Source organism: Athene noctua, unplaced genomic scaffold, assembly GCF_965140245.1.
Source record: "Athene noctua unplaced genomic scaffold, bAthNoc1.hap1.1 HAP1_HAP1_scaffold_50, whole genome shotgun sequence".
Lineage (NCBI taxonomy): Eukaryota > Metazoa > Chordata > Aves > Strigiformes > Strigidae > Athene > Athene noctua.
Window position 1 is genome coordinate 403,594 of NW_027437544.1, and position 26,503 is coordinate 430,096.

Consider the following 26,503-nt stretch of genomic DNA (forward strand, 5'->3'; position numbering starts at 1 on the left):
TAGAGGCTCTGCCTTTTGATTTCATAAAACATCCCCTTGATGGTGCTCTGGGGCAGAGGCTAAACCAAAGTGGTCCCCATCCGTGCTTTCGCCGAGGAGATGCTGGTGCTGAGGTGCCAGGAGGCGGCTGGTGGTTGGTGGGAGCATCCAGCCAGCCTCGTGCCCTGACCTCCACCTCCTGCTGGGGCTCGGGGCCGTCTGGGGCTCTCTTCTGCCACTGGCAGTTTGTGCGGATAAAGAGTAGCTTTGAAATGAAGAACGCAGGGTCCCCCACCTCAGGACTGCTGAAACACCCGGGAGGAGGCTCTGTGCACAACTGATGTGGGACGGGGTTTTATTTCCCCTTCATGTGCAGCCTCCGTGAGGAGCGATGGGTCGGCTGACAAAGGTGTGAATGCTCCCTTGCTAGGGCTGTGGCTTGGTAAAGTACAGCTGCATTTTAATACTGAGTTCTGCTTCCACTTTCACTTGTGCAAGGCCAGAATGACCAGATCACTTAATTAACTAGCTTTATGCAGCTTCAAGAGAACTGAGTGTGGTGGCTCCTCAGTCGTCCCTTAGGGCATCCATCCCATCCCAGCCATCAATGCCATTCCATCCATCCATCCATCCATCCATCCATCTCTTAGATGCACAGTGGTGTCTTATATCCAAATTCTGGCAGCTCTTATTCGCAGTGGAAATGTGTCCTGGGAGAAGCTAATGATCTCAGCATTGAGCTTCTTGAGTAAGTGATTGATCCCCACCCTTGCCCAGCACTCAGGGACTCTGTGCAAGCTCCTGCAGGGACAGAAATAGCCACTGTTTTTGTCTATCCAGTGCACAGGGCTGCTGGGTTGTGTTCTGGAGCATTCAAGGATAAGCGAGTAGCAGGGACGTTATCAGAAGTTAGATCGTGGTCTTCAAAGTGGGGGGAATTTTTAGCGTGGCTCCAAGAGATTCCTTGTCTCTGGGACGCAGCCTGGATCCACGCAGGCAGAAGCTGACCTGGAAGCCTGAGTGAGTCTGGCCCGGCAGAGCCTTTTGGTCCCGGCAGGTCTCCTGTTCAGTGGTGCACTGTGCTGCCCCGTGCTGCCCCTTGGACCCACACCAAATGCTAACGGAAAGAATGAGGACACGATGCCATTCCTGCTCCTCTGGAGTGGGCTGTTGGCCCTGGCTCACCCTGGGAAATTCAAAGTCTGGCTCCATCGAGACAGCCTGTCATTATTCCTCAGTCATAGTTTCTTGGGTACAATTTACTGCCTGGCTTGTTGCCAAGCTTTGATAAATGAGCTTTGCCAGATAGCAGACATGCAGGTTCACCTCTGGGGTGGAGCTATCAGGTCTCCTTTTCCAGTGAGCTACCATGAATCAGAGGGCAAAGAAAAGCTAACAGCCACCGGCTTGGTGTGAACGCCTTGGCTGGGTAGCCCTCGGCTGGTGGCAGCGCAGGGGATCCTCTGAGGCTAGTGATGGGCTGCGCACGGGATGCAGGGGCAGCAGAGGAGGGGTGGTGGGATCCTGTGTGAGGCCCCAGAGTTTACCCTGTGCCAGCAACCTTCCTTCATCCCATTCTCATCTTGCTTTTTTAAAGACTTCCTTTTGCAGCTCTAGAGGACAAATTAAATGGAGCAGAGTTGATTGATTTTGCCAGCACTTGGAATAATGTTGATGCCTTTGGCATGCTCCACCTGGGACGCAGGCGTGCAGACCCGACCTGCTCTCCATGCAGGGCACAGCCAGCCTAAGGAGCTATCCTAGCTGGGGCATCCTACACACGCTGCTGGGACGCTGCCTGTCAGCAAGTTTTTGCTTCCCTGGCCGCAGAAAGTCTTACCCTTGCTAGCAGAGGTCGCTTTGGGGGGTTATTTAAAATGCTTCCCAAGACTTCAAAGTGCTGCTTGGTTTTCTGACACTCTTCTCCCTTGGGCTGGCTGGTGTCCTGTTAGAGCTGAGTGCTGCCAGCCTGATGGATGGGAACTCGAGCTAACCTCATCTGGATCGAGCATTTGCTTGGATCGTGTCAGGCCTCCAAGCACACTGTTGCTTTCCATTAAAAAATAAAAAAGGCGGGGGGAAACCTCTTCTCTTACAATACTGCAGGGTTTTGGGCGAGTAGTGCCTGTCACCCCAAACACGGCACTGAAGTGTGGGGTGCAGGCACCACCACCACCGTGATGGACACTTGGAAGCTGTACATCTGCCTCCCTGTGCATTTCCCGCTGGCCAGGGAGCACGGTGTGTGTTTCCTCTCTGCAGGCTTGCTCCCTGGGAACGTGGTTTTAGAGGGGCTGGGGTCCAGCACCTTCACTGCCGCAGCTGTGGAGGGAGGTCCATGAGAAACCAGAGGGAAGAGAGTGCTTGGAAGCTCGGGCCATGCCTACAGGGCACGTGCCTTCCAGTTTGCTTTCTGCTTATTGCTTTAGTGCCCTGCTATGAACAGTTATAGAATTTTCCAAAGCAGAAGGCACTGGGGCACCTCACTGCAGCTGGTGATCAGTGGGAACCGAGTGCTTCAGTTCTTCGGGGGCTGTTGAGAAGCACTGAGTAACTCTTGGGAAAGAAGACGTTGGTGTCAGGGGTTTGATCAGCCGGTTTTGCAGAGTTACTCTTCAGGCTCTCAGCAGTATCCCCCAGCCGTGTGGCTGCTGCAGTGGGATTTGAGCAGTCCTGGCTTCCTCTGGCCTTGAGCCTTTATGCCAGCCCAGCCACCATTGTCAGGAAGCCAGGAGAGGTGAAGTAGCTTCCCTTGGCGTGCACTCCGAAAGAGAGACTGGATGAGGAATAACCTCCTCCTGAGGATGAGCATCCCTTGGGTTGGGCAACACTGGGTTAATGAAGTGAGTCTGTTAAAGGAAGGTAAAATACAGGTTGTAGAAGCTCCTGCATAGTTGTTGTTTCCAGCTTGGATTTAAGGAAATGGAGCCTCTCTGGTTTTTATCCTCGTATCTTCAGCCCTTCCTTTTCCTGCACCCCACAAGAGCCCAGGGTCCGTGGTTTCCATGCTAAGTTAGTGTTCGGCTTGTCTTACAGGCTCGTGAGTGCTCGTGCTGGAGGATTGAACCCAGTGAAGGAGTGATTCCTCCTGAGACAGAGGTGTCAGTAGCTGTCGTAGCAAGCTTGGATGACACGGAGAAATTCAAGGACGAGGTGAACCTGTTCATCGAGAACAGCCACACCTACGTGATCCCCGTCCGGGCTGTTGGCACTGGCACCACGATTGTCACTGACAAACCCTTTGCGCCGGAGCTCAACTTGGGACCCCACTTCAGGTAGGGTATCTCTCAGCTTCTGCCGTGGGCTCAGCAAGGGGCAGTTTTGCTTCAGGCTGGTTGTTCTTCAGCGCTCAAGGTCCTGGCTCTGTTTTCCTGAAGCCCCAGGGCTTCCTTTAGAAACCTTCTGTGGCCATTTGAAAGTTGTTAGATACCCTCAAAAGCCACCAAAATGGAAACCAGTTGTTAAATTGTCACTGACTTGTCTTTAGTTATAATACATCTATTTCCTCACTTGAACAAAAAGAGATTTGGAGGAAAACAGCAGGTCCTGGAAGCCTCTGGGTGGAAGATGCTACATTACAAGTATAAACACATTTCCCTTTGCAATCATGTTGATTGTTTTTCCCTTCCCTGTGGAGTATCATCTCGCAACAGCGGAACGCCTTTGTGGTAGCTTGTTAGCAGGTCCTTGACTAAATTAATGGTGCTGTTTTGTATGCCCTCTGCCCAGCGGTCCTGAGGAGCAGCAGAATTCCTTTGCCCCGTGTCATCCCTCATTTGCTCGCCTTCCCCGTCTCCCCTGCCGGGCTGCTCTTCATCAGACGTAGTCGCTCTTCCCTCGTCTCTCCCACCGGCTTTCCTCGGCGTCACCGCCGCAGCGGAGCCTGAGGCGCGGGCAGGCGAGGGTGGCACTGGACCAGCTCTGGAAGGGAGAGGAGGAGAAGTCCACTGAGTTTGGGCAGGATAAATGGAAGGTGTTAATTAAAGAGCTTGGCTCAAAGGAGGGGGTTCACTGGTCCTAACGCCTCTATCTGACCAGGCCTGTTCCTGTAAATGGGAGAAAAATAAGCCTTTTCAAAGTGCTGCCTGCTTTGTGTTGGACACCTCTTAGGATGAGAAGAACAGTCTTTTTGAGGTGCCTGTTCCTTTCCCTGGCTGCAGAGTGTCCACAGCGGTCCAATCCCTAAATTTGGGGGTAGAAAAAGCAGGTTGATCCTACTCTTTAGGATAGATTTTGGGGGGTTAGATATGCATGCACAAGCCACCCACATACGCAGGGACATTGCAGGGGGTTGGTGCTTGTCCAGCGTGTCCTGTGCTCTGTGCAGCCACAGACTGGCTACCCAACGGAGTGGGCGATGTCAGTGTGGTTTGTGTCACGGTCCTCTGCCCCCCTTCACGTCTTGCTCTGCAGACTCTGGAGTTGTTGCCTTTGCTGTCGGCTGCAGAGCTGCCCCAGGTGAGCTGAGACGGGACCCAGGTAACATCTCAGATGAGTTGGGCTTTCCCAGAGCCACAAATTCTGCATCCACCCAGAGCTTCTCCAAGCTTTCGTCTGTGCTGTCCACCACAGAAACCATTTCACACTAAGCTTGTACGCATCATGTTTTAACAGTCTGTTTCAGCGGCTGGTTTGTTCTATTCTTGGCTCAGGTCTGTGCATTTAGCTGCCTGGGGCAGGCATGCATTTTGTAAGCCGTGTATTCTGTCCTTTTCAAAAAACCAGTAACTGTTCCAGGAACAATTCACGTCCTGGTCATGCTCAGATTTATAGAGGGTAAAATAATTACTCCAGATGAGCCTGCAGTTAGTGTTTCCTTACATGAAGAAATCAATTTCCCTTGAGTATTCATTTTGGTTTATATCTAGCTCTAGTTACTCATCTCTCATCGTTGCTCCATCCCCTCAGCAGCCAGACCTGGTCTTGCTGCCATGTTTGATTTGGGGAAACTTCTGTTGATCCTGTGTTCTCACAGTGCATTATCTTCCTAAACCACAACACCAGCTGCACTGTTCAGGCAAAGGACGATGTGTTGGGGGTGATGAGGTTGGATGCTCCCTAAGGGGCTGGGGGTGCCAGGGCAGGGGCCCCGCCAGCGAGGCAGGGGGTGCCCAGGTCACCGGAGGGTCTCTAGGCTGGTGATGCTCTGTCTGCAGCAGCTGAGATGATGATCTTCATGCAGCTCTTCCTTGCTGTACGCAAACAGAGCAGCTGCTGGATGCTGATAAACTTAGGGGCAACCAAGGTCTGGCTTTTGCTGAAGCTTTGAGCTAGGTCAGCCTTTTTGGAGGTGCTTTTATTGCTGCGTGTGCAGTCGGGTAACGCCATCAGGGTGCTGAAGCCGGGTGACCACTGGGAGATAGCAGCTCCCATGACTTTTTCCATCTCTTTTCCCTTCCAGCCTGGATCCCTGCTGTTACCGCTTCAAGGTAACAAACAAAGGACGGCGCACCCGTTGGCTCTACTGGTCAACAGCAGGTTCTGGCTCGTTTCGCCGGCGTCATCGTGTCCCTGCTGTCAGCACCACCGAGGGCCAAGGTTCCTCCCAGAGCCCCAGACCTGCCTGCCCTGGGTTTAAGGTTCAGCCACTGAGGGTGGAGCTGATGCCGGGCAAGACTACGGAGATGGTGCTGGAATGCTTCTCCAGCACTCCTCAGGTGAGGTCCCCCCCGAGGGCTGAGCCTTCCCCATCAGGAGCAAGTGCTTTCAAGAAACTGTTCTAACAGCACGAGCTACCATGGCAGCACCAGCTTTCCTTGCTGGCCACTGTCAGTTCCTAAGGCTTTTTCATGTTTCCATGGCTACTGTAAACCCAACCTGCTGATACCAAAACACGGACTGAAGGAGATATTGCTCCTTCGGGGGCAAATGGCAGGTTACAAGGTGTCATGTGCTGAGGCAGAAAGGAAGGGCAGAGAAAATAAGTTACGCTTAGACTAGGAGCACAGGCAGAAAGTAAATAACAAAGTGCAAAGTAATGTATTTGGGGGAAGCAGTGAGTAAAACAAAACACCTGTGAAGGGAGGGAGTGTCTGGGAGTAGCATCATTTTTCCCCCGTAGACAAGCATGGGCAGAGGGCTCGTCTAGCACTGAGTCCTGGAGCAGAAAAATGAACACAGTGTGTCAGCTGTAGCGATCGGGTGATGTTCATCCACGTGGGAAACTGTTTGCAGGGATCGTTACAATTGACAGCTTGACTTTGTCAGTATTTCCATAACGGCTCACCTCAGTCTCTCAGCCAGTCCCAGGGTCCCAAGGGCAGCCAGGTCTCGCAGCACCCTTGGATGGCAGCTCAGGGGGAGATTTCAGCAGGGTCACGGGGTGTTCTCCTCCCTGGACTCTTATTTCCAGGGGAAATCCTACTCTGCAGAGAAACTTCCAGCTAACCCTGGTGTGCATTCCCTCTCTCCAAGACTGCTGGGCACAGATGTTTAGGCAAATGTGGAATAAATCTGCATCAAGCTCCTGCTGATACTTGTGTTTTGAAAGGTGTTTTAAAGGGCTGCCTTGGTAGGTAGCTTGAGGAATACTTGATTACTCACCTAGTTGACTGCGATGGGACTGTCCCTGTGCAGTTCGGAGCCCAAAGGTTTTGTTGAAGCAGGGAAAAGAAAGGAAATAAAGTGATCAGGGTGCTGGAGAGGCTGTCCTGCCGGGAAAGCTGAAAGAGGATCTGTGAGCTGAGCTGTGGCTACCTGGCTCCTGCAGTCAAAGCCAAGACCCTGGGAGTGGGCTTTCCACCTTCCTCGGGTCTTGAGAACTTAATACTCTTGATGTCGGTCAGAAGCCCAACTCCCTGCATCGCACATGCAGCACAGATGGTTTTGAGTCTGTAGGCTCTGAGGAGGAGTTGTGGTGTTGTAGCAGAGGGAAGAGTGAGAAATGAAGGGAGGATTTTGGGGAACTGAAACCATGAGAAATCAGGAAAAAGTCTTAAGAGCATCCAGCTTAAGCAGAGGGTTTTCATGTAAACTGCAAGACCTCTCTTTCCTGGGGAGGTTTCTTTTAAAACCAGCTCTAGGAGGGCACAGTACCTGCTAGGAATGGGTGGCCCCCTCTTTACCTGAAGGCAGTCTGGCTGTTTGGGTTTTTCCCATGGATCCTGTCCTCTAAGCTTCCAAGGGAGGGTTTGCTAGCATTGGCCCTTCTGTCACCTGTTTCCCTTAATATAGTTTCATTTAAAAAATTTTTTTTTTAATAAGTCCCTACAGCTTTCTGTAAGTATTATGCCTGGCAGTGGGACAAATCAAACCAGTAATAATTTGGGGCAGGGACTGTTACAATTGTAGGCAGCACATGACTCACGAGGGCTTTTTGTGGATAGTGGGGTGTGGCATTACGGACGTTTGAGAGCAGAATAAATGGGATGCAGCATAAAAAGAAAAGGGGGCTGTTGAGGAGCCCAGTGGCTGTAACTTGATGGCGGTAACAGGGTCTGTGGTTGGGTGGGCAGCAAATACAGTGCGTTTTGGGGACGCCCTGCTGGGCCCCGCTGGGTGACGGGTGACTCCTCCGTGCAGGTGGTGAAGGAGCGGCTGCTGTGCCACGCCGTCGTGGGGAGCAAGGCAGAGAAGGCTCCGATAATGGAAGTGGATGTCACCTGCGAGTTCATCGCTCCCGTCCTGAAAATGTCCTCCAGGGAAATCACTTTCCGGGTGGAGAAGGTAAGTCTCTGGATTTCATCCTGGCACTGAAGAGCATGGCTGGTGACTGAAAGCCTGGTGGGGCGTGTGCTTGTGTTCGAAGGAGGAAGTTAAATGGCTTCTCCAAGTCCCTGGGGCTTTGACTATTGAGCTGAGCGGGACCAAGATTTTGCCATTAACACTGAGATCAATATTTCGCCCCTCTGGGATCGGGAGCAGTCCCACCAGCTGTATTCTGCCTTTTTGATGTGGAGACAGAGTTGAGCTGCTGAGCCAAGGGCACAGGGCGAGATGTGTGGGACCCACGAGAACAGCGTGGGCTTTGCACAGCCACCTCGTGTGCTGGGGCTGAGGTGGGCGAGCAGAGTGCTGCAGCTGAGCGATGCTAAACCCCCTCCTCACCCTTCCTGAGGGGCTTCGTAAAGTAAGCGAGGGTGTTTTCAGAGATGGGACTGGTTTTTAACTTCACCCAAGTAAAACAGAGAGAACAGCTGCTCTGCCGAGGGGGATCATGGCTACTTCTAGAGAGACACCAGTTCCTGTACTCGGGGTGAAGGGAGGCTTCTGGGGATCCTCCGAGGCACGGTGATGTCTGAACACCGATCCTGTAAGGAAGCTGAGAAGAACTGAGATTCCTGTCAGCTCTTCAGGCTGATGAGAAAAACCTGTCATTTTGTCTGTTTGCCTTCTCTGCTCTTGGCATGGATGGTAGCCCTTTGCAATTCCCCAAGCTTCACCTTCTTCAAAGGACCCGCAGACATCCTTCAGCTGCAGTGATGATAACGCCAGCGCAAAGCAGGTGCCCCTTAGCCTCTGGATCCTGACTCCTGCATCACCTTCCCTCTCCCTTGAGGTGTCTGAAAAAGAGAAGATACTTCATTATTTAGTTTCTGTGTTTTCAGGCCTCTCCTCTGGTTCCCAGGCTTCCAGAGAAGCACAAAATCCTGTGAGCAGGCAGTTCAGGTTTAATTAGAAGCTTTTCAGCTATCCCTGATGTCTGCCTGTGGTCTGCTTGATGCCATGTGCTCGGATTTATTGAGTGTTATGACACTGCAGCTGTTTGATATCAATACATCCAGAACAAGTTGCCCAAACACTGTCTAGTTTATATAAACCATGCAGGAAGCCCAGAGCAATGCATAAACAGGAAGAAATAGCTTAGGCAGAGCCGAGCTTTGAGGCTACAGACAGCTTGTCACTGGAGCAGGGGCAGCAGGACACCCGTTGCAGCCCGACTGTTGAGGTTTCTCCTGGCTGTATGTGCCTGTAGATGCTCAAAGCCAACCTTAGGCTGCTGCAGGCTCTCTGCTATGGGCCAAATCCTGCTCGCTTTTCTCCTCTGACCAGCATCACTGCTCTTATGAGGCTACTAGAGCTGACAAGGTTGTAAGAAATGACTATGTGAGTGAAAATCATCTTGTGCCATTCTTCTCGAGAGGATAGAAAATGGAGACAAGTGCTCTGGGTTCACTTTCTGCTATTGGTCTTGTTCATGCAGCTGCCTCCTCTCAGGGTCCTATTCCCTCCTCTGTGTGCCAGAGTGTTTCCCTGTCCCCGGGGGATGCTGTGGTTTCTAAACATGGAAGGATCTGATATACTTAGAGAAAAACCACCTAGAAGGATAGAAACTAACAAAAATAGTAAATAGAGGTGTATGCACTTCTGGGGTTGAAAAACTTGAAATGCATCAGAAAGGGAAGGACTTCCGTGGCTACTTCATGTTGTTTTTTCCCCTTGTGTCCTGTTTCTGTAGCAACCTGGTGATGTCCTAACTCTGCAGCACCAGCCTCTGTCTTTAAGAAACGCCTCGGCCCTGCCACTCAGCGTCGTCCTGGCCTTAGAGCAGCCCTTCTTAATCTGTGACGCGGAGCGGCAGCCCCTCTCTGCAGACGCTCAGGTGAGCAGCCGTGGGCCCTCCCGCTGTGGGGTTTGAAGAGGGGGGTGTGGTGGTACGTTTCTGTTGGGAGGTCCTCTAGCAGAGAAGTTTATTCTTTAGACTCAGCAGTAGACTGGCCTGAACTAAGTCAGATTTGAAGCAAGCTGCTGAAGGAAACGAAATATCATCTGAACTGGGGAGATACATCCTGGCTCTAAGACGTGAGGAGAGGGGAGCAGGCAGCTAGGCCTGGGCAAGCCGTGTATAACGGTGTCTCTTGGAAGTCACTGAGCTCTCCAGCAGCCATTCTCAGACACCCTCCAGAGCAGCTGGCTTTCCTCAGGGGCAGCCCTGCCTCCAGGAAGGCTGAGGAGGCTCCTCCAGCCGCTGCCTGGCCTCTGCCCTGTTGTTGGAGGAAGGGGCTGGACATGGGCTCTGCTAAACGTTGTAGGCACGGCCACCACTTCTGTGCTGTGCCAGTGACTAGCCCCTGCAAGGGCGAGGCTGCAGTGCCATGCTGCTTGTGCTGGGAGGGCAAAGCAGTTCCTCTAGAGCTGGGGCAAAAGGCCCTGGTGTGCCAAATGCTGATTTAGTTGTGTATTTAGCACATCGCTCCTGGGGGTCCCGAATTCAGCAGCAGAATATTTATTTTCCTCGTGTATTGATGCAGAGCACAGTGAGATGAGCCTGAGATAGTCTCAGACAGAGCGTGGTGGGGCTTGCAGTCAGGCACACACTGTGAAGAAAACACAGGATGAACTGAGAAGCCTATGCTGGGGTCAGACGTTGAACATTTCCACGTTTCGTGCTGCCAGACCTTGGGACTTCATCACACTGGTGATTAATACTCTCCATTTCCTTGCAGCCCATGAAGCTGGAGATAGGGGAGGAACTTCTTCTCTCCATCAGATTTAACCCTGCTTATAAAGAGGATTTGTGTAGCCGGGTAGTGGAGAAGGTTCTAAAGATACAGTTTCTGGAGCATCCTCATGAGGAGCAGGTCACCATTCGGGGAGAAGTCTACTTCCCAAATCTCCGTATCCAGCCCACGGCCCTGGACTTCGGCTGCATCTTGAATGACACCAAAGATGTGCGTTACATCGAGCTGACCAACTGCAGCCCGCTTCTTGTCCAGTACCACTGGTCCTTCCTGATGGACAGCTGCGTGAGCCAGATGAGGTATGTGCCCCTTTGCTCTCTCCTTGAAGCTCTTCTCCTTCCTCGTGTCCTGTTTGTGCTTTGCAAAGACCAAGGCTGTTTGCCTGTGATCTGACAAATTGCTTTCAACTTTCCCTGGGGGAGTAACACCTCCCAGCCGTGGTCGGGTTTAGGTGCTCAGGGAATAAGTGATCACCAGTTTGACGCTGGGAAGGAAACAACGTTCTCCAGCCAAGCTGGGGCTGTGAGATGCTACCAACACTTCCTGCATTGTCCATAACCTAGAGTCCTGCTTTATTTCTGGAGCTACAAACCCATACCTAGGCACTGGGACAAGCAGATATATGATTTTTCTTCCCTGCCAACCCTATGTGTTGTCATTTTACACTAAGAACCTACACAGTCTCTTGCTGCTGCTTTACTGTAGCCCCCATACTGGTTCCCCTGGGAAGGAAGGCTGGGGTTGGAAAGCTGCTTTCTCAGACCTTTGTGGCCTGAGGCGAACACCACACTGGTGCAGTGAGTTTTCATCTGTTGAACTGCACATCACATTCCCCAAACAGCCATTTAGTGTCTTACAGGGAAAGGGCAGGTTCTGCTGCAGCTGTGGGTGCAGCTGTAGGCGTTGGTGGGAGCACTTGTCTGAACGTCCTGGGAAGCAGGGCCAGCCCGCGCTGGGCTGTGGTTTACAAGCTCCCTTCCCCGGAGCACCGATCGCTGCTGCTTCGGCGCTCCTCAGGGATCAACGGGCTGTTCAGCCGTGTCTCTGCCGGAGTTTCTCAGCGGGTCTTTCCACGCTGCCCCGCGTGTGTGGGGTGTCCCGTGCCGGGCTCCGTGGGTGCCCCGCACGGCGCTGGGCTCTGTCGGGGTTAGGGCGCAGCAGGCTCCGGGCTCTATCCCTGCTCCTGCCTTACGTGCTTGGAGAAAGCCTCGGGCGTTGCTGCTTGCTTGTGCTGACCTGCAGCTGCGGGTGGTGTCAGGGGAAATATTCCGGGTTAGCACCTGGTGGAGCTGCAGAAGTTCTCGCCTTGGCCCTCTGGGTGGGGGAGGCCCAGTCTGCAGCTGTGGGTGCTTTCAGGAGGGCACTGGCGGCTCTGCACTGGCTTGTTGCTCTCCGGATCTGCCCCTTTGTGTCTCAGGCTCACCTTTTTGCACAGTCTGTGTGTCTCTTCCTTTCCTGCTGTGATTTTTACCTCCCTACAAGGTTTTCACCCGTGTCCTCTTCCATTTCTCCTTGCAACCAGTTGCCAGCTGCCTGTGCCGCCGCTACAGCAGCGTCATCCCTAGGCAGCCCCGTATGCTGACCTGCTCCATCCTGGTTTGGGAGCTGCTGGCTCAGACCCGTTACTGAATTCACACCCGCAGTGCCCAGCCGGGGGCCGCATCCTGCCGAGGAGCTGCTCGTGCAGGCTTCCCTCCCTCCCACTGCAGGTCCACAATCAAAGTCATGTTATTTTCCAGGTTCAGCCCTCCGGTACCGAAATTTTTCACCAAACCCCAACCACCAAAAAAGGAGGGAGCCTGGTCAGAGCGCTCGGTGTCTGCAGGGAGCAGCTGCAGGGATGGAGGTGTGGAGGAGCCAGCTGAAGCCCTGGGAGCCGCAGGGGATCCTGCCCAAGAGCCAGCAGGTGCAGATGACTCCCTGGAAGCAAAGGTAGATTTTCTTGTACACCTACCGCTTGCGTTGCCTCCCCCATCTTGCCACTGAAAAGCCGTACTTGTGCCAGTCCCCCTTTTTGCTGCCCTGCTGTCATGTGCCCTGAGGGTGGGCTGGGCAGCAGGGCCAGCGGCTGGACATGGGGCTTCTGGGGAGGGAGAAATCGGGTAGTTTTGCTTGGAGAAGCCCACTGAGATCCTACAGACCTATGCTGAGTTTGGGGGTTTTTAGCTCGTTTTTACACTGTAAAATGAGCCTTTTATCTGCATCATGATGTGAAGGCTTCCAGTTTCCTTCCTGTATCAAGCTGTGCCAAGTACTGTGATCTCCAGGTACCACCTTCTCACCCCCAGCTGGAGCTGCATGTTTTTATGTCTCTGCCTTCACCCGAGACCTGCAGTATCGCAGGGATGGCCACAGAGCCATCTTTGATAAAATGAGACTTTTCAAGGTCATTGTCTCTTCCTCCTGGCATGAAAAATGGCCTTTGGTCTGCTGACCTTCCTGGTGAACCTCGGTGCTTTGGAGCTTGATGTCCGTGCTAGTGGGAACTGGCGCCTTGTTCTGCATCGTGTGGGACAGAGGCTGCTCCTGGGGCAATAAAAGAGGATGCAAGAAAGCATGGGAAGTTCTGAAAGCACTGGCGTTGACATTAAGGTCAAGGAGAGGGGTTGCACCTGCTCACATCCAAACTTCGGTCATTTTAACATTATAAGGGCACATTTTTTCTGGATCAGGAGAAATGATACCCCGTAGACGTAAAGAATGGCGTGGCTGAATGTTTTTGGATAGAAGCGTGGAATCTTCTTTATTTCCTGCTTTGTTGCCATGTATGCAGAAACAAACCAGAGAAAATCCAGTAGATGTGGCTAAGTAGGATCCAAAAGGCTTCAAAGGATACGCCTGGATTGCAGCTTCCCCTTCTGCTTGTGTGACTGTGTCAAGGCAATACCCACATAACCTCCCTGGGGAGGCGGGAGACCATAGGCCTAGGAAAGGTGCGGGTTAGAATCTTTGGAATAGGCACTTGGCAAAGCTTTGCTAGGCTTGAAAATGTGGAGATGAGAGAAAGAGCATTGAATCTTCTGATTCTGAGCTTCATCTACCGGGGAGATGTAGCCTCTGATTAGGTGTAAAGATGTCCCATAAAAATTCTTGCAGATTCTGCTGATGCCAAGGCCCCAGCACAAAGCCCTTCTTCACGTTACTGAAGAAGCAGGTATTGCCACACTTCCAAAGCACTCACAAAGCCCTCGCTAATTAAATAGGGGATGAGGTTCCTTTTGAAAGATGGCACCGCTGAGGTCAAACACCAGCTCTCAGCTGCTGGGAGACAGAAGAACATCTCTGCCGCCTTCTTCAGGAAGGTGTCATTCAAGAGAGTGACCTGGTGGAGATCCTCAGCTCTCCAGCACTGATGGGTGCGCGAGATGAAACCTAAGCACTCTCTGAAATGGGATACTTGTGCCAAGCCCTTATTTTCCTGGTTTGATACTTCTCGCTTGCAGCTGTGCTCCTGCTTTTGTCCTGAAGAACCTAACCTGTCGAGGCATGGGGTTGTGGGCACGTTCCCTGGGCAGGAGTGAGCGAAGCTGGTCTGGCACAAGGGTGCAAAATGCCCTTGAGGTCTCTGCCAGGACTGAGGGCTGGGTGCACTCAGCTTCCCCATGCACGCTTGCGCGTAGGAAGCGCAGGCGGAGCCCGTGTCTCACCTGTGGGTGGGCTTGGACCCACTCAACGGATGGCACGGACATACCCGTACTTGATTTGCACCCAGGTCCCATCTCAGCTGCTCCTGGCTGGGTGAGGTGGCGGAGCCTGCAGCAGAGTGCTCTCGCCCAGACCAGCCAGGTGCTCGCTGCAGCCCATGGTGCTTGTTTTGCAGGTGCTGCCATCCCCTGCTGAGGAGCTGGAAGGGGCTGTGGAGACACAGGGCCTGGTGGGGATCAACAGACTGATGCAGTCTGTGGAGGCAGGGCCCGTCAGCTTGGGAATGGAGGAGGTAAGTGGGAATCCATCTTGTGCCACGTTTCCGGTGTGGCAAGCAGTTCTGTAGCCCCCCCTCCCCACTGGTGGCCCTCGATGCTGCTCGCAGAGTGGCCTCGCGTCCCTCCAAGCCCATCGCACAGCGCTGCTGAAGCAACCGGTCACTGGAGAGGCCACGCAGGACGTGTCGTAGGGCTGACCTGTGCAGCAGCTATGGAGGGCATTCTTCATCTTGTTGCCAATCAAGTGGTCAACAGGAAATTTCTGTGGTAGCTTTTGCTGTAGCATCTTGAGAGCGCGCAGCATGCGAATCGGAGAGAGTGAAAAACATCAGATGAGCTGGGCTGGAGTCCTCCCCCCAGCTCTGAGAGCTTTCACCTCTGAATACGGTGTTTTGCTTAGGGCAGTAAAAGGTGCTTTTAAAGGCAAGTTCTGCAGTGGAGAGAATTTCTTGCTGCCAGGCGACATCCCAAATTACTTTTAATATGTAGTGTATTAATTAATGAGGGAGCATGGGAGAAGGTTTTCCCCGTGGCCCCTCCACTGGTAAGTGGAATGGGTACAGGATGAGATTAGGATGATTTTGCCTGTGTTTGAGGAAGAGCCCCCTCCAGCCACGTCTGTACTTTGCTCCAAGCCGTGGCTGCTCTTCTGCATCAATTTCCATGCTTGACATCTTGATCTCTCCTCGCCTACCTCCAGGTTTTCGATGTCCTGCCGCTTTGCGGTGTGCTGCAGCCAGGCAAGAGCCAGCGGGTCATGTTCACCTTCTTTGGCCACACAAATATCGTCGCCCACGTCACGGCGCTGTGCAGGGTGGAGGGAGGCCCGACCTATGAGATCGCGCTGAGCGGGGAGGCTTCGCTCATCAACTACCTCCTAGACGTCACGGAGATCGACTGCGGGCTGCAGGTACCGCACGCTTCTCTTGGCAGAGGTCCTTGCCGTGAAACCATCACCGGCGTGTTGCTGCCACCTAGGGCTGGGGCTCTCTCCCCTTCCCAACTACTTTGTTGGCTCTATGGCTTGGAAGTACAACCTTGGAGTGATATGTTCTGCATCCAAGCTGGTTTTTAATAACCATGTCCGCCCCCCTCCATCTGGTAATTCCTCCTCCTCAAGGTAACTAACGCCGCCTCCTGGGGCAGGCAGGGTCCCAGTGGTGATCTCCAGAGGGACGTGCCCCAAGACGTCCATCTGCTGATCCGCTCCTAAAGCCTGAGGTCCCAGGAGGTGCTCTCTTTTAATGTTCTTGATTAATCAGCAAAATAAACCAGGGAGGAAGTTAACTTGGGCTTCCCAGTCACTGTAGCTGGAGAGAATGTCCTAGAATAATCCCCACTTCTTTTCGGTCAAAAACCCCACAGATATTTCCAGCTGTTGGCCCTGTCTCCCATTTTGCTGTCACTGCAGGTGCTTTTTCTTCTGCAGTGTCTTGATGGCACCTCCTTTGTCCCAGCTGGGTGTGAGATGACACACCATGAGGTGCAGAGAGCTTGTCTCCTCTTTGCTTTCCTTATGACTGATCTCTGTGGTTGGCATTGCCCCTCTGCGTGCCACCATCAGTGTCTGTTCCTGCGTAGGGCTAAGGGGTGCCCTGTGGCGGTGGCTTACCCAGGTTAACCAGGGAGACTCAAGTACCCGTATCTCCTCTGCCTCTGCTTTTCTCCTGCGTTGAGTTCATTTGCTCACACCCCAGTGAATGCAGAAGGAGGTTCCCAGTATCAGGCCTGTGCCTTCATCTTGCCACTCCTCTGTCCTCTCTCCAGCTGTTTAACAAAGTCACCGAAGCAGAGGTCACCCTGCAGAACAGAGGGAAGATGGGCTTCAACTACGTGGTGCTAAGTCCCGGCGTGGGGACCGCAGAGAGCCCCCTGCCCGGCGTGCCCCTGGTCCTGCCCAGCACGGTGAGTACGGAGGTGGCGCCTGGACCCTGGCTGTGGGTCAGGCTGCCCAGGAGGGGGTTGTGGGGGAAAAACACAAAATTAAAAAAAAGAAAGCAACCCACAAAAGCAGACGGGAGAGACAGGGCTGTAAGCAGCTGCTGCTGGGGGGCAGGGGTGGTCCAGCAAGCACGGTCCTAACGGCCCCCCTTCACGGCCTTTGCCGGCGGGTGACCCTGCCGTCACACAGCAGCCACTGGCCGGAGGCACCAGCGCTTCGGTGGCTCTGGGGACCCCAACTGCTGAGCGCTCCGGCTGTGCGGGCACCGGGGCCGCGCTGTGCCGGCTCTCCTGGGGGTCACCGTGCCCAGGCTGTGTGATCGGACAGGGCTTAGCCCTTGTCCCTGCCTGTAGCACACCCTGCCAGGCCCCTGCCAGCACTGAGCGGGACTTAAATCCTCTCTCACTTGGGCATGAAGCTGCTTTGGCAGAACTGTAGCAGCCCCTGTGCCGGTCCCCCACTCCCCCAGCTTTGCTGCTCTGCAGGAGCTCTGTGGGGCAGTGAGGGGGCCAGGCAGGAGCAGGGCTGGAACAGCGAGGAGAGGAGTTTGCAGCATCCCACCGTCCGAACTTCTCAGTCCTGCGTGGCTGTCTTTGGGCTGGAGCAGCATTCCTGTCTAGTCCCTTTTTGCAGTGGGAAGAGGGAGCCAAACGGCGTTCACATTTCCTCATGCCTGTCTCCTACAAGGGGTGGCACACTGACGCCCTCTTCCTGCCAGCTTCCCAAGACCCAGCTCTGCTTGGCCCCGCGCAGTCGGTCGCTGTAACAGCCCCGCCGGCGCTGGCAGCTTGGCAGGGCTGGCTTTCGCTGCAGCTGTGTTCTGCGCTGCACCAGGGGCTCAGGGCACCAAGTGGCAGGATCTGTCCCGCTCAGCAGCTTCTCCCTGCAGCGTGAAGGGGAGCGGGGAGCCGAGGGTCCAGCCCAGCGTGCAGAGGGCGAGCCGAGGGAAGCTGCGGCTGTGTCCCGTCACCCAGGGCTGTGTTGCTGTCCGCTTGCATTTGCTCTCAGCCTGGCTGGCGTGAGCCTAGCCTGGGGCTGGGGCAGCCTTTCTGGAAGCCCGGAGAGGAGGTGCCCTGCCTGGCAACACCTTGCCTAGATGTCATCCTAGTCTCTGCTCCTGCCTTTCCGGAGATGCATGTTTGCAGGTCACCATGAGTCCGAATAGGCTCACGCACCCCGGTGTAACCGCACAGGCAGGAGGTGTTTGGTTGGGATCATTGTAAGGGGTCAGGCCCTTCAACACCAGCCTGGGAACCGCTGGTGTGCTGTGGCAGGAGCTGCTGGCCATGCTGAGAGTGTGGGCACTTCCCTTATTTTGTATAGGGGCTGCTAAAAGAGCTTTTATTTCTTCAGTCTGGCTCTTGCTAGCAGAGGGTAAACACCATTAGGGGCAGAGCTGTGCTCATGCTGAGCAGGGGGTGGTCTGTGGGTCTGTCCTGGGGGAATGCATCCCTACGGGCCCTCCGAAGGACCTGGTGTAGGAGACCTCAGCTTCTGTGATTCTGTGAAAGCGAGAAGGCGATGCTGTCTGATACTTTGTTATGTACGAGAACCTGCCTTCTCTTCTCGGCATGTCTGTCGTCTGAGCCGTCCCTCCACCAAACCCTCTCTGGTGCATTCCCTCCCTCTTCTCCCACACCCTGCAGGGTTACGTTGGACCTGGCAAGGAGCAAGTCCTGAAAGTCTACTACCTGCCAGGAGTGCCTGGAGCCTTCCGCAGGACTTTCCAGATCCAAGTGGGTCACCTGGAGCCCGAAGAAATCTCCCTGAAGGGAGAGGGGAGCTTTCCCAGGATCTACTTGGACCTGCCCAGGAACATCAAAGGTGAGCACGGCCTGTCTGCTCCCCAGGAGGGGCCCCTGTTTCTCCCCCATGTCAGATGCCCGTAGGGCAGCTCAAACTGCCTCCACCAAGCCTGGAGGTTTCAGGGCTGTCAGACCAACACTCAACACCCCGGTTGCTTCCTGAAGCTCTGGCAGATGAGCCCGTGTGGGCTTTGCCCCAGGAACCATCCTGCAGAGCTTGCCAGCGGGTCGGAGTCCTGGGAAGGTGATGGCTAGACAGAAATGCTCTGGAAAGCTGAGCACAGGCTGGCAGGGATTTTGTCAGGGTTGGATTTGCAGCACATTGCAGGGGATGAGATGCTCCCATGTGGGGAGGAAGATGGGTGGGAATGAACATCAGGGTTGATAGAGGAGAAGCATCTACTTTCCATACATTGCTTGGGGAGGGTGTTTCTGGGAGAGGCCAGAGTCAGGGGAGTGGGGCTTCCCAGCTTTGAGGGGAATGGCTCTGTGCCCCGCTTCTATTTGTGGATGTTTTCTTCCTTCAGGAAATGAAAAATATGAGAAGGTCCTCAAGGAGGTGATAGAAAAGATGGAGGAAGATGGCCAGAGAGAGGAAGCAGCAGTTCTGGGGGCGGCTGTGGCTGCGGAGCCACCCCCAGATCCCTTGGACGCCGTGGTGAGAATGGCTGCTGCCCCATTTGACGCGTGCCACCCTCCCCCGGTGTCACTGGGTCCCTGGCAGCCCGCAGCAGGCTTCCCGGGGCCCTGCTGGCACTTGGGACCTCCCTGCCCACACCTGCCCATGATCCTGCACAGCTCAGCAGTGCCCCCGGGGCTGCCCCAGGGAGAGATCCTGAAGACCCTGCTCAAGTGATGAAATTTATGGCACTTCGTGATGGGATGTAGGTCATCACTGGGGGATTTGCTGCTCACAACCCAAGCCCTGCCAGGTTTACAGAGCTTAATAGCAGCAGCCTGACTGTGCTCTGGGACTGTGCTGCCAGTGCTGATCTCTCAGAGACAGCAGCCTTATCATGACTCCCTTTACAAGAGAGCTCTTGTCCGAGCTGCTTTGGCACTGGCTGGGGGCAGGCAAAGACTTGAAGCTCTGGAAGGTTCCTGGCTTGTCTGTCTGTCTGGCCAGATCAGCTTTTGTACCAGTGACTGGGCAGGCGAAGTTGCTGGAGTTCGTTGCCCTTGAGATGAGGCCCTGCCTGAGAGAGCAGGAGGTGTCACAGACACTGAGCAGCGAGACAGAAGGACCCCATCACCCCTCCAACACGAGCAGGGGGGAGCCTTGGGAAGGACCGTTGCTAACCAGCCGCTGCCTTTCCTTCCCTCAGCTGGACCCTGGGCTGCAGATGCAGATGGAGCAGCTGCTGATGGAAGAACACGCCCTGGAGCAGCAGAAAGCTCTCACCTCTGGTCCCCCAGAGGCCACTGCCTTTGACCAGCGCGCTCGTCAGAGGCTTCTCAAGTTAGTAGGGGCTCCCGTACCCTGTCTCCAGGTGCCCCGAGGGTAGCACCCAGCAGTGCACCCCTGCTCCTGAGAGCTGGGGGTAGTGGGGACTCCAGAAAGGGTCTGATCCTGGTAGCTTTGCCGTGCTCCCTGTGAGCAGCTGAGTGTCCTCACTGCCACAGAGCCACCCTGAGCTTTGGAGGTGCTCAGCTCCCCACAGGCGCTGGGTCCTGCTCTTAGGGCTGAGGGGGCCAGTGCAGAGCATCAGGCCCTTCCAGAGAGCACCAGCACCGTCCCTGCTGACCAGATCTGAAAGAGGCAACTCAAATCTTTGTTCCGGCTAACAGACCACACTGAGCAAAAAGAGTAGGGAACCGCAGAGGCTGACACACCCTTGACAAATCCGGTGGCTCGCATGCTGGTGGGACTGCAGGGCTTACCTCGGTATCTTCCCTCTGCTCCTCCATGAGGAGGCACGGGCACGGTAGGCTCCAGTTCGGGAAGATGCTCTGCAAAACAGATCACGTATGTGCTTTCCCGAGTGAGATTGCTCTGGGAAAGGCCCCTCCCGTGAATCTTGCAGGTGTTGATTACCGCATTTGTCCGTGCTGCTTTGGGGACAGATGTGGTTGCAGAGCAGTGAAGATTTCCTGTGCAGGCGAATCCCATGACAAGGTCCTGAAGCACTTTCAGGCTGGGGCTGCACATGGGGCATAGCAGTTTCACTGAGACCGGTGGAGGTCCACTGGACTTACCTACAGTGGCTTCCCGTAGCAGAGGAGCTGTGATAAATGATACTCATTTTAAACTAATTTTATTTTAAGGCCCCACTGGTAGCTGATAAAACCTAGGTCCTATGCTCCTCGTGACTTACCAAAGTCTTATTACCAGGTGGTCAGGCCTTGGATTTCATGGTCTTGAGTTGAGTTTTTACAACAGTGAATCCAGAAATATTTTATTTGCATCTTTCATGCTCTTGGAAATGCAGCCAGGCTGTGGTTTAAGGATTGTCCTTACTCCTCCTTTCAGAGCTGAGCTGCCCGAGTACCTCCTGGACTTTGGGTACGTGATTCTCGGTAACACCCCCACGCACGTCGTGAGGATCACCAACACCGGGCAGTTCCCTGTGTCCTTCTGCGCTGACAGACAGGTCCTGCGTGACACAGGTAACCAGTGCTGGAGAGCCTTCACGTGGGCTCGAAGGAGCTGTCTCTGACAGTTTAGCTTAAGCCACTGGACATGGGGAGGTTTTATGAGTGCTTGTATGTATAACTTTTTCCTCCTTGGGACCTGCTGCCTGGTGCTTTAGAGCCTGAGTTCTCCAGGCCAGCAGCACTCAGAGACCCGGCCCGCCTGGGCCTGCCCTAACGCTTCCCTGCAGGGGCTGGGTGGGCTGATCACCTTGGTCACCTCTCAGCATCTTCTGCTCTTGGCTACCATGAGCATCGTCTGATGGGCACTCCGTGAGCTTGTGTTGCAAACAGATGGACCCTTTGTGGTTTGGAAGTGCTTTGTTTAAAGTTCATCATGCCATAGCACTTCTGTTCAGCCTTTAGTGAGGAGACAGCCTGTGAGGTCCTCTGTTGTATCAAAACAGGCTTCCGAAACAGGCCGTGACGGTGCCTGGCCGTGTCTGAAGGGTGATCAGGTGCCTCCTCTAAATCGTTTTTCAGAGAGCACCATGGCATGGGGGAATCTTAGTTGGAAATTCTCCTTTGGAGAGGTCTGTGCATCCTTCCCTGGGATCCCTAGTGAAGGAATGGCTGGAGCTCCTCAACTGAGATGTTTCCTTTTTACCATGTGGGTCTTGGATTCTGGCTGTGAAAACCCTTTCTCCTTGTGCGGTGACAAGGGAGAAGGAGTGGCAGTCTTCTCCACAGGTACAAAGGGGAACTTCACAGAGCTGCCAGCCAGGACATACGGCCTTAACGTGCTTGTGACACGTTCATGTCGATTGTGTATCTCAGCTGCTTTATTTTCGTCTGTTCAAGGTTTCAGTGTGGAGCTGGACCGCGTGAAGCACCTGCCCTGCTGCGAGAGCAAGACATTTGAAGTGTGCTTTGACCCACAGAGTGCCAACCTGCCGCTGGGAGAGGTGGACGTGCTCCTGCCCATCAAGGTACCTGCGGCGTGCTTCCTCGCCCCGCTGTGCCCGTGCACCTCTCGGGGCAGGTCGGGGACAGCAGCAGATGTCACCGGGGCTCTCAGCTGGATGCTCTGTCCTTCCCTAGGTAGCAGGAGGCCCCACGTTCCACGTCCGCCTCCGTGCCAGCGTGGCCATGCCAGCCGTCTGCGTCTCCAGGGACAGGCTGGAGTTCTCCACTCTGCAGTGTGGGCAGTGCCAGGAGGAAACCATCCAGCTCCACAATCAGGTCCAGGTCCCCTGTAACTGGCTCATCACTATAAATGAGCCTGTTAAGAAGGTAAAGCACAGACCATGTGTAACACGTACCTTCTCGGTTGGGTTGTCTTTGCCTCTCTTGCCCTTTCTGCCCTGTGGCTGCGTGAGCACTTGGGCTGCGGCTCGTCTGAGGAAGCTTTGGAGGTACAGAGCAAGGCTGGCTCACCTGGACCTGGGCATTAGCTGGTGCTTCACTTCTCTGCCACCTTCCCCTGTTCCTCCTCTTCTGAGGACGGTGCCTCCCCATCTGCCTGCCCTGCCGACGTGTTTTCCCTCCAGTTCAGGCCAGGGGTGGCCTCGGCTGGTTTGGCTGTGGGTGCCCTCAGCACCGTGACGGTGTCTCAGAGCACTGCGGGGACCGAGGGTCTGTCCTCGCAGACCGAGGAGACCTCACACAATTGTTTTCTGGCTCAGGTGGACAAGCATTGGCCAGCGGGGCTGCATCAGAAGGTGCCCCAGAAGTCGAAAGCCCAGCCATGTGTCTTCGAGGCGCTGCCCTCGGCTGGAACCCTCGCTCCGGGACAGCGATGCCACGTCCGAGTGAGGTTTTCGCCCACCGAAGAGGTGAGATGGGCGAGTGTCACCCCCAGGAGATCTGGCAGGACAGTGTGGTAACGAGAGCCCAGCACGGGGAGGAGGAGACGGCGTCTGCCTCCACAGAGAGCTTTCTGCAAGCCCTGTACCCACTGTGCCTCAGTGTCCCCTGCAGCACACTCTTCTGAGAGGGGCTTTGAAATCCCCCTGGGGAGCTTGCTCAGAGAGCATCAGGGCACGCTGGGCTGGCTGCCTCTTGGTGCATGGGGGCAAATCTGCCTGTTTGCCCTCGTCTCCCCCTTGCAGGCGCCTGTTTGAGGCTGCAGCGCCCTGGTGCAGAGCAGCTGGCGCGCTCACAGGGGATAACCCTGCAAGGGCCAGTCTAGGCAAGTCCTGCTGCTGGTACCAGCAGGCAAAACAGCCACCGGGCACCTTCCTGGGCACGGCAGGACAGTCGCCTGGAGTGGCTGCTGCCAGCAGTCCCTGTGGCTCTGGCTCAGCCTGCCTGCGCGTTCCCAGGCACTCTGGGAGTCAGCTGCAATGACGGGGCGTTCCCAAAGGCAGTTTGCCTGTGGCCACCGTGGCTTGGAAACTGGCAGTGGGTAACAGGATGGACACAGGTGCTTCCGTGCCTGGGAACAGTCCCAGGGATGTTTTAATTGCTGTAGAGGTGTAACCATCTTGTGTCTGGCATTGACCAGAGCCAAACACTGAGCAGAGAAGTCGACCCTTATTTCTAGCCAGTGAGAGCTCACCTGCCTCATTCATCGAGCTGATGTTTGCCTGATGCAGCAGTGCCAGGACTGTGTCTGGGCAACGTAACCCTGAGGACCTTTCTCATGAGCATCACACTCCCTTGTGACTAGGTGAAAACATCTGATAGTGCGTTTTAGATTCATCTGACACCAAAATAGCCAGTTAGACTTCACATTAGGATTCATCCCAGTTCCTCAGAGCCAGCATGCAGATGCTGTAGCCCCTGCTGGAAGTAAACATCTGTTTTCCATTCCCCTTAGAGGTACTGGTGACACCCCTGCCCTGGGGAAAGAGTTGAATTTGAGGCCCTGTCACTTGGGACTTCATGGAGGAGCTTTCTGTGCCTCTCTCTTTTCAGAAGTCCTACAGAAGTGAGATGAAGATTACTGTTTGCCAGAGCAGCCAGAACCTCCAGCTGCAGGTCTCGGGGAGTGGGCTGGAGCCACGGCTGGAGTTCAGCCCCCCAGTGCTCGAGCTGGGACCGTTGCTGCCGCACAGCCGTGGAGCAGAGGGGACGGTGGTGGTGAAGAACCCATGCGAGTTCCCCATCGAGTTTTACTCGCTGGAGTTCGACCAGCAGTACCTTGCTGAGGAGCAGGTGAGAGGGAAGCTCTGGTCCCCATGTGCACGCTCCCGTAGCTTCACAGTGCTCCAGCGTTCCCGGGTTCGTGCCAGGGAGATGGAGACAGTTCCCAGGGCAAAGCCTGGTGGCATTTCAGGGTTAGCCAGCTCTGCTGGCAGACTGTGGAGGGGCCTGGATAGTCCGTGTTGTTAGAAACACGTCCTGCATATGTCTTCTCTTCCCTACATGCACAGGCCCTGCAGATGCTTAAAGATTATGACTGCCGTAACACCTTATTGCTGCCTCCACGTGCCCCGGGTGAGAAGCTGCCCCCAGAGGTGCTGGAGTACTATCAGGAGCAGAAGAGGCTGCAGGATGAGGAGTCCAAGACTGGGGAACCAGCAGGCCAGGACAACGGTGAGGGTTTGGCATTGGCTGTCCTGAGTGTGGACACAGCGGGGAGTCCAGCCCGCACACCCTGAGCTCCCCACGGGAAGCCCAGGCTTTCAGCAGCCACCCATTCCCCAGCTTGGTGGAGGAATTCCAGCGTGAAAGTCTGTGCCTTGTAACACGCAAACTTTGAAGATGTCCAGTCTCTGTCAGATCAAGGAAGAAAGTCCTCTGCTGGGATCATTCACGCTGTCTCATCCCAGAGCTCATCCGTTTTCTCCTCCGTGTTTGATGAAAGCCAGTCCAACGAGGTGGACTCTAAATCTGAACACAGAGGAGAGGGAAGGTGTTGAGAAAAGACAGGGGATGGGTATTGTTGCAGACGGGACAGGGACAAGTGAGAGGCCAGAGAGGTTCTCCCCAGTTTTGCCAAATGAGCACCTTTTTGCCCCAGGAGCTGCTGGGATCAGGGTGATGCTGTTCCCTTTCCTAGGCAGGGCAGCGCGCTCTCTGTCCTGCGTGACACTGCAAGCCGAGATGGCTTTTGGTGACCTCCTAAGGGCAAAGGTGGGAGCTCTTTGCAAATGTGTTATGATGAATTCAGAGCCCAGCTACATCTCCTGGAGTAATATTCCTAAAGCATCCAGCTTTTGGATAGTCGCTCAATGTGCAAATGGAGCCTCTCCCTTGGGACAGTGTAAAATGCCTGGTTCTGCCTGTCCGCCCCTTACTCAGCAGGACCTGGGACCACGTTGACAGGTGACGGGACATTTGGCCCAGTCCTGTTAGGTATTGCCAAAGGCTTGTTCTTTCCTCTTTCTGCCAGCCCATTTCCTATACTCTGAAGAGGCACCTTGACCACCATCTAGGGCAGACCCTGATCTGCACAAGCCTAAAGGAGGGGCATGGTGAGACCTCGGTGTGGTGTTGGTTTCAGCAGAGTCTTCTCTCCCAGGATCTGAGGGGATGGGGAGGATGATCAGGGTCATAGGTAGGCAGGAGGCTGACTTTTCTATCTGGTTCCGCACAGCAGAGCATGGGCAGAGCGTCACCAGCAGCAGGGCGGCCGCGGGAGAAGTGACCGACAGCCCTGTGCATAGGGCCATCGCCCGCCACCTTGGCATCGATATCTCTGCAGAGGGGCGCGCGGCCCGAGACCGCAGAGGGATCGTCGTCATCGTCCATGGGGCACCCCTGACAGGTAGGTGAGCCGAGCCCGTGGCTGCAAGGAGGGCGGGGGGAGCAGGAGAGACACGTCCTGGTGGCCCGTGCTGCTTGATTGACCACTTGAAGCGAAGCGAGGTAAGCCACAGCCCTGCTGGTACATGAAATGGTCCCAGGCCTTCACCAGCTGGGGCAAGTGCTGTGGCTCACCCCGTGTCCACAGAGCCAGGCTATCCTCCCCCCACACAGGGTGGCCGTGTCCCCGTTGCTTGGTGGGAGCACGGTGCCTAGTGCCCAGGTTGCCTCATGGGCGCGGTCCCTCACCCACACTGACCCCCAGCCCGTGCCCAGACGTTGCCTGAGGCAGCGCCGGCCAGCGCAGGGGTGGCGGGACCGGGCTCGAAACAACGTCCTGGCCCAGGGTTGAGGTCCCCACGAGGGACAAAGCGCTCAGCTGGGTGTGAGGTGGAGGTGATCCGCCTGGCTCTAGAGGACAACGCTTCCAGCCGTGCTCAGCTCCCTCCCTCGTGGTCTCCCCTAAAGGGGCACTTGATTTCCCACTGTCCTTGAAACTTTGAAATCCTGTCTGGGGACTTTCTAGAGCCTGTCCCTGAAAATGCTTCACGTGCAAGTGTCACCAAGCAGTCTTCCTCTCTCTCAAGGAAAGACAGCGGCAGCGGTTGCCCTGTCCAAATACTACGGCGCTGCCTGCTTGTCCATCGACGCCGTGGTGACAGAAGCCATCTCGGACAGGAGCAGCTCGGCAGGGCTGCGCGCCCGGGAGCTGTGCATCGGGGCTGCCATCGAGCAGAGCTGCAAGGAGGCAGAGGGTGCCGGTAAGGAGACACGCTGGACCCAGAGCAGCGCTTCAGAAACCCACCCTGACCGTCCGCTTCTGCTTGCTCCAGAGAGGGAGTCTGACAGCCCTTGGGTCTCTTAGGGAACATGGGTGCAGCGTGCAGAAATGCAAAGCCATTTCATAAAGCATTTCATGTTATTAAAGAAAATAATCTCTGTTTTAAGGGCTCAGACAGGGGCACTTTTACTGCCTCTGGGCTTCTCAGCACATACTCCTTTTCCTAGGAGTGGTGAAGCACACCTGAATTTTTCTCAGGGTTTTTTTACATTTCCTCAAAGCTGAATCCAGCTGACTCCTCGTGGCCATCAGGCAGAACTGATGCCCACTTGAACAAGGAAGAAGCCCTC

General features: G+C 54.9%; 1 protein-coding gene across 1 annotated transcript in view; it reads left to right on the forward strand.

The window, feature by feature from the left end:
- Nucleotides 1-26,503, forward strand: part of LOC141954987 (hydrocephalus-inducing protein homolog) — a 96,353-nt gene that overhangs the window by 62,652 nt on the left and 7,198 nt on the right. Inside the window, 23 exon segments of the mRNA XM_074895065.1 lie at nucleotides 3,016-3,254; nucleotides 5,381-5,636; nucleotides 7,501-7,644; nucleotides 9,377-9,520; nucleotides 10,365-10,678; nucleotides 12,119-12,311; nucleotides 14,000-14,028; nucleotides 14,268-14,316; nucleotides 15,003-15,212; nucleotides 16,070-16,207; nucleotides 17,891-18,068; nucleotides 18,577-18,707; nucleotides 19,375-19,508; nucleotides 20,520-20,656; nucleotides 21,482-21,609; nucleotides 21,722-21,913; nucleotides 22,306-22,455; nucleotides 23,540-23,779; nucleotides 23,998-24,160; nucleotides 24,299-24,464; nucleotides 24,466-24,503; nucleotides 25,164-25,334; nucleotides 25,960-26,133. Of these exon segments, the coding sequence (XP_074751166.1) occupies nucleotides 3,016-3,254; nucleotides 5,381-5,636; nucleotides 7,501-7,644; nucleotides 9,377-9,520; nucleotides 10,365-10,678; nucleotides 12,119-12,311; nucleotides 14,000-14,028; nucleotides 14,268-14,316; nucleotides 15,003-15,212; nucleotides 16,070-16,207; nucleotides 17,891-18,068; nucleotides 18,577-18,707; nucleotides 19,375-19,508; nucleotides 20,520-20,656; nucleotides 21,482-21,609; nucleotides 21,722-21,913; nucleotides 22,306-22,455; nucleotides 23,540-23,779; nucleotides 23,998-24,160; nucleotides 24,299-24,464; nucleotides 24,466-24,503; nucleotides 25,164-25,334; nucleotides 25,960-26,133 (3,718 nt within the window).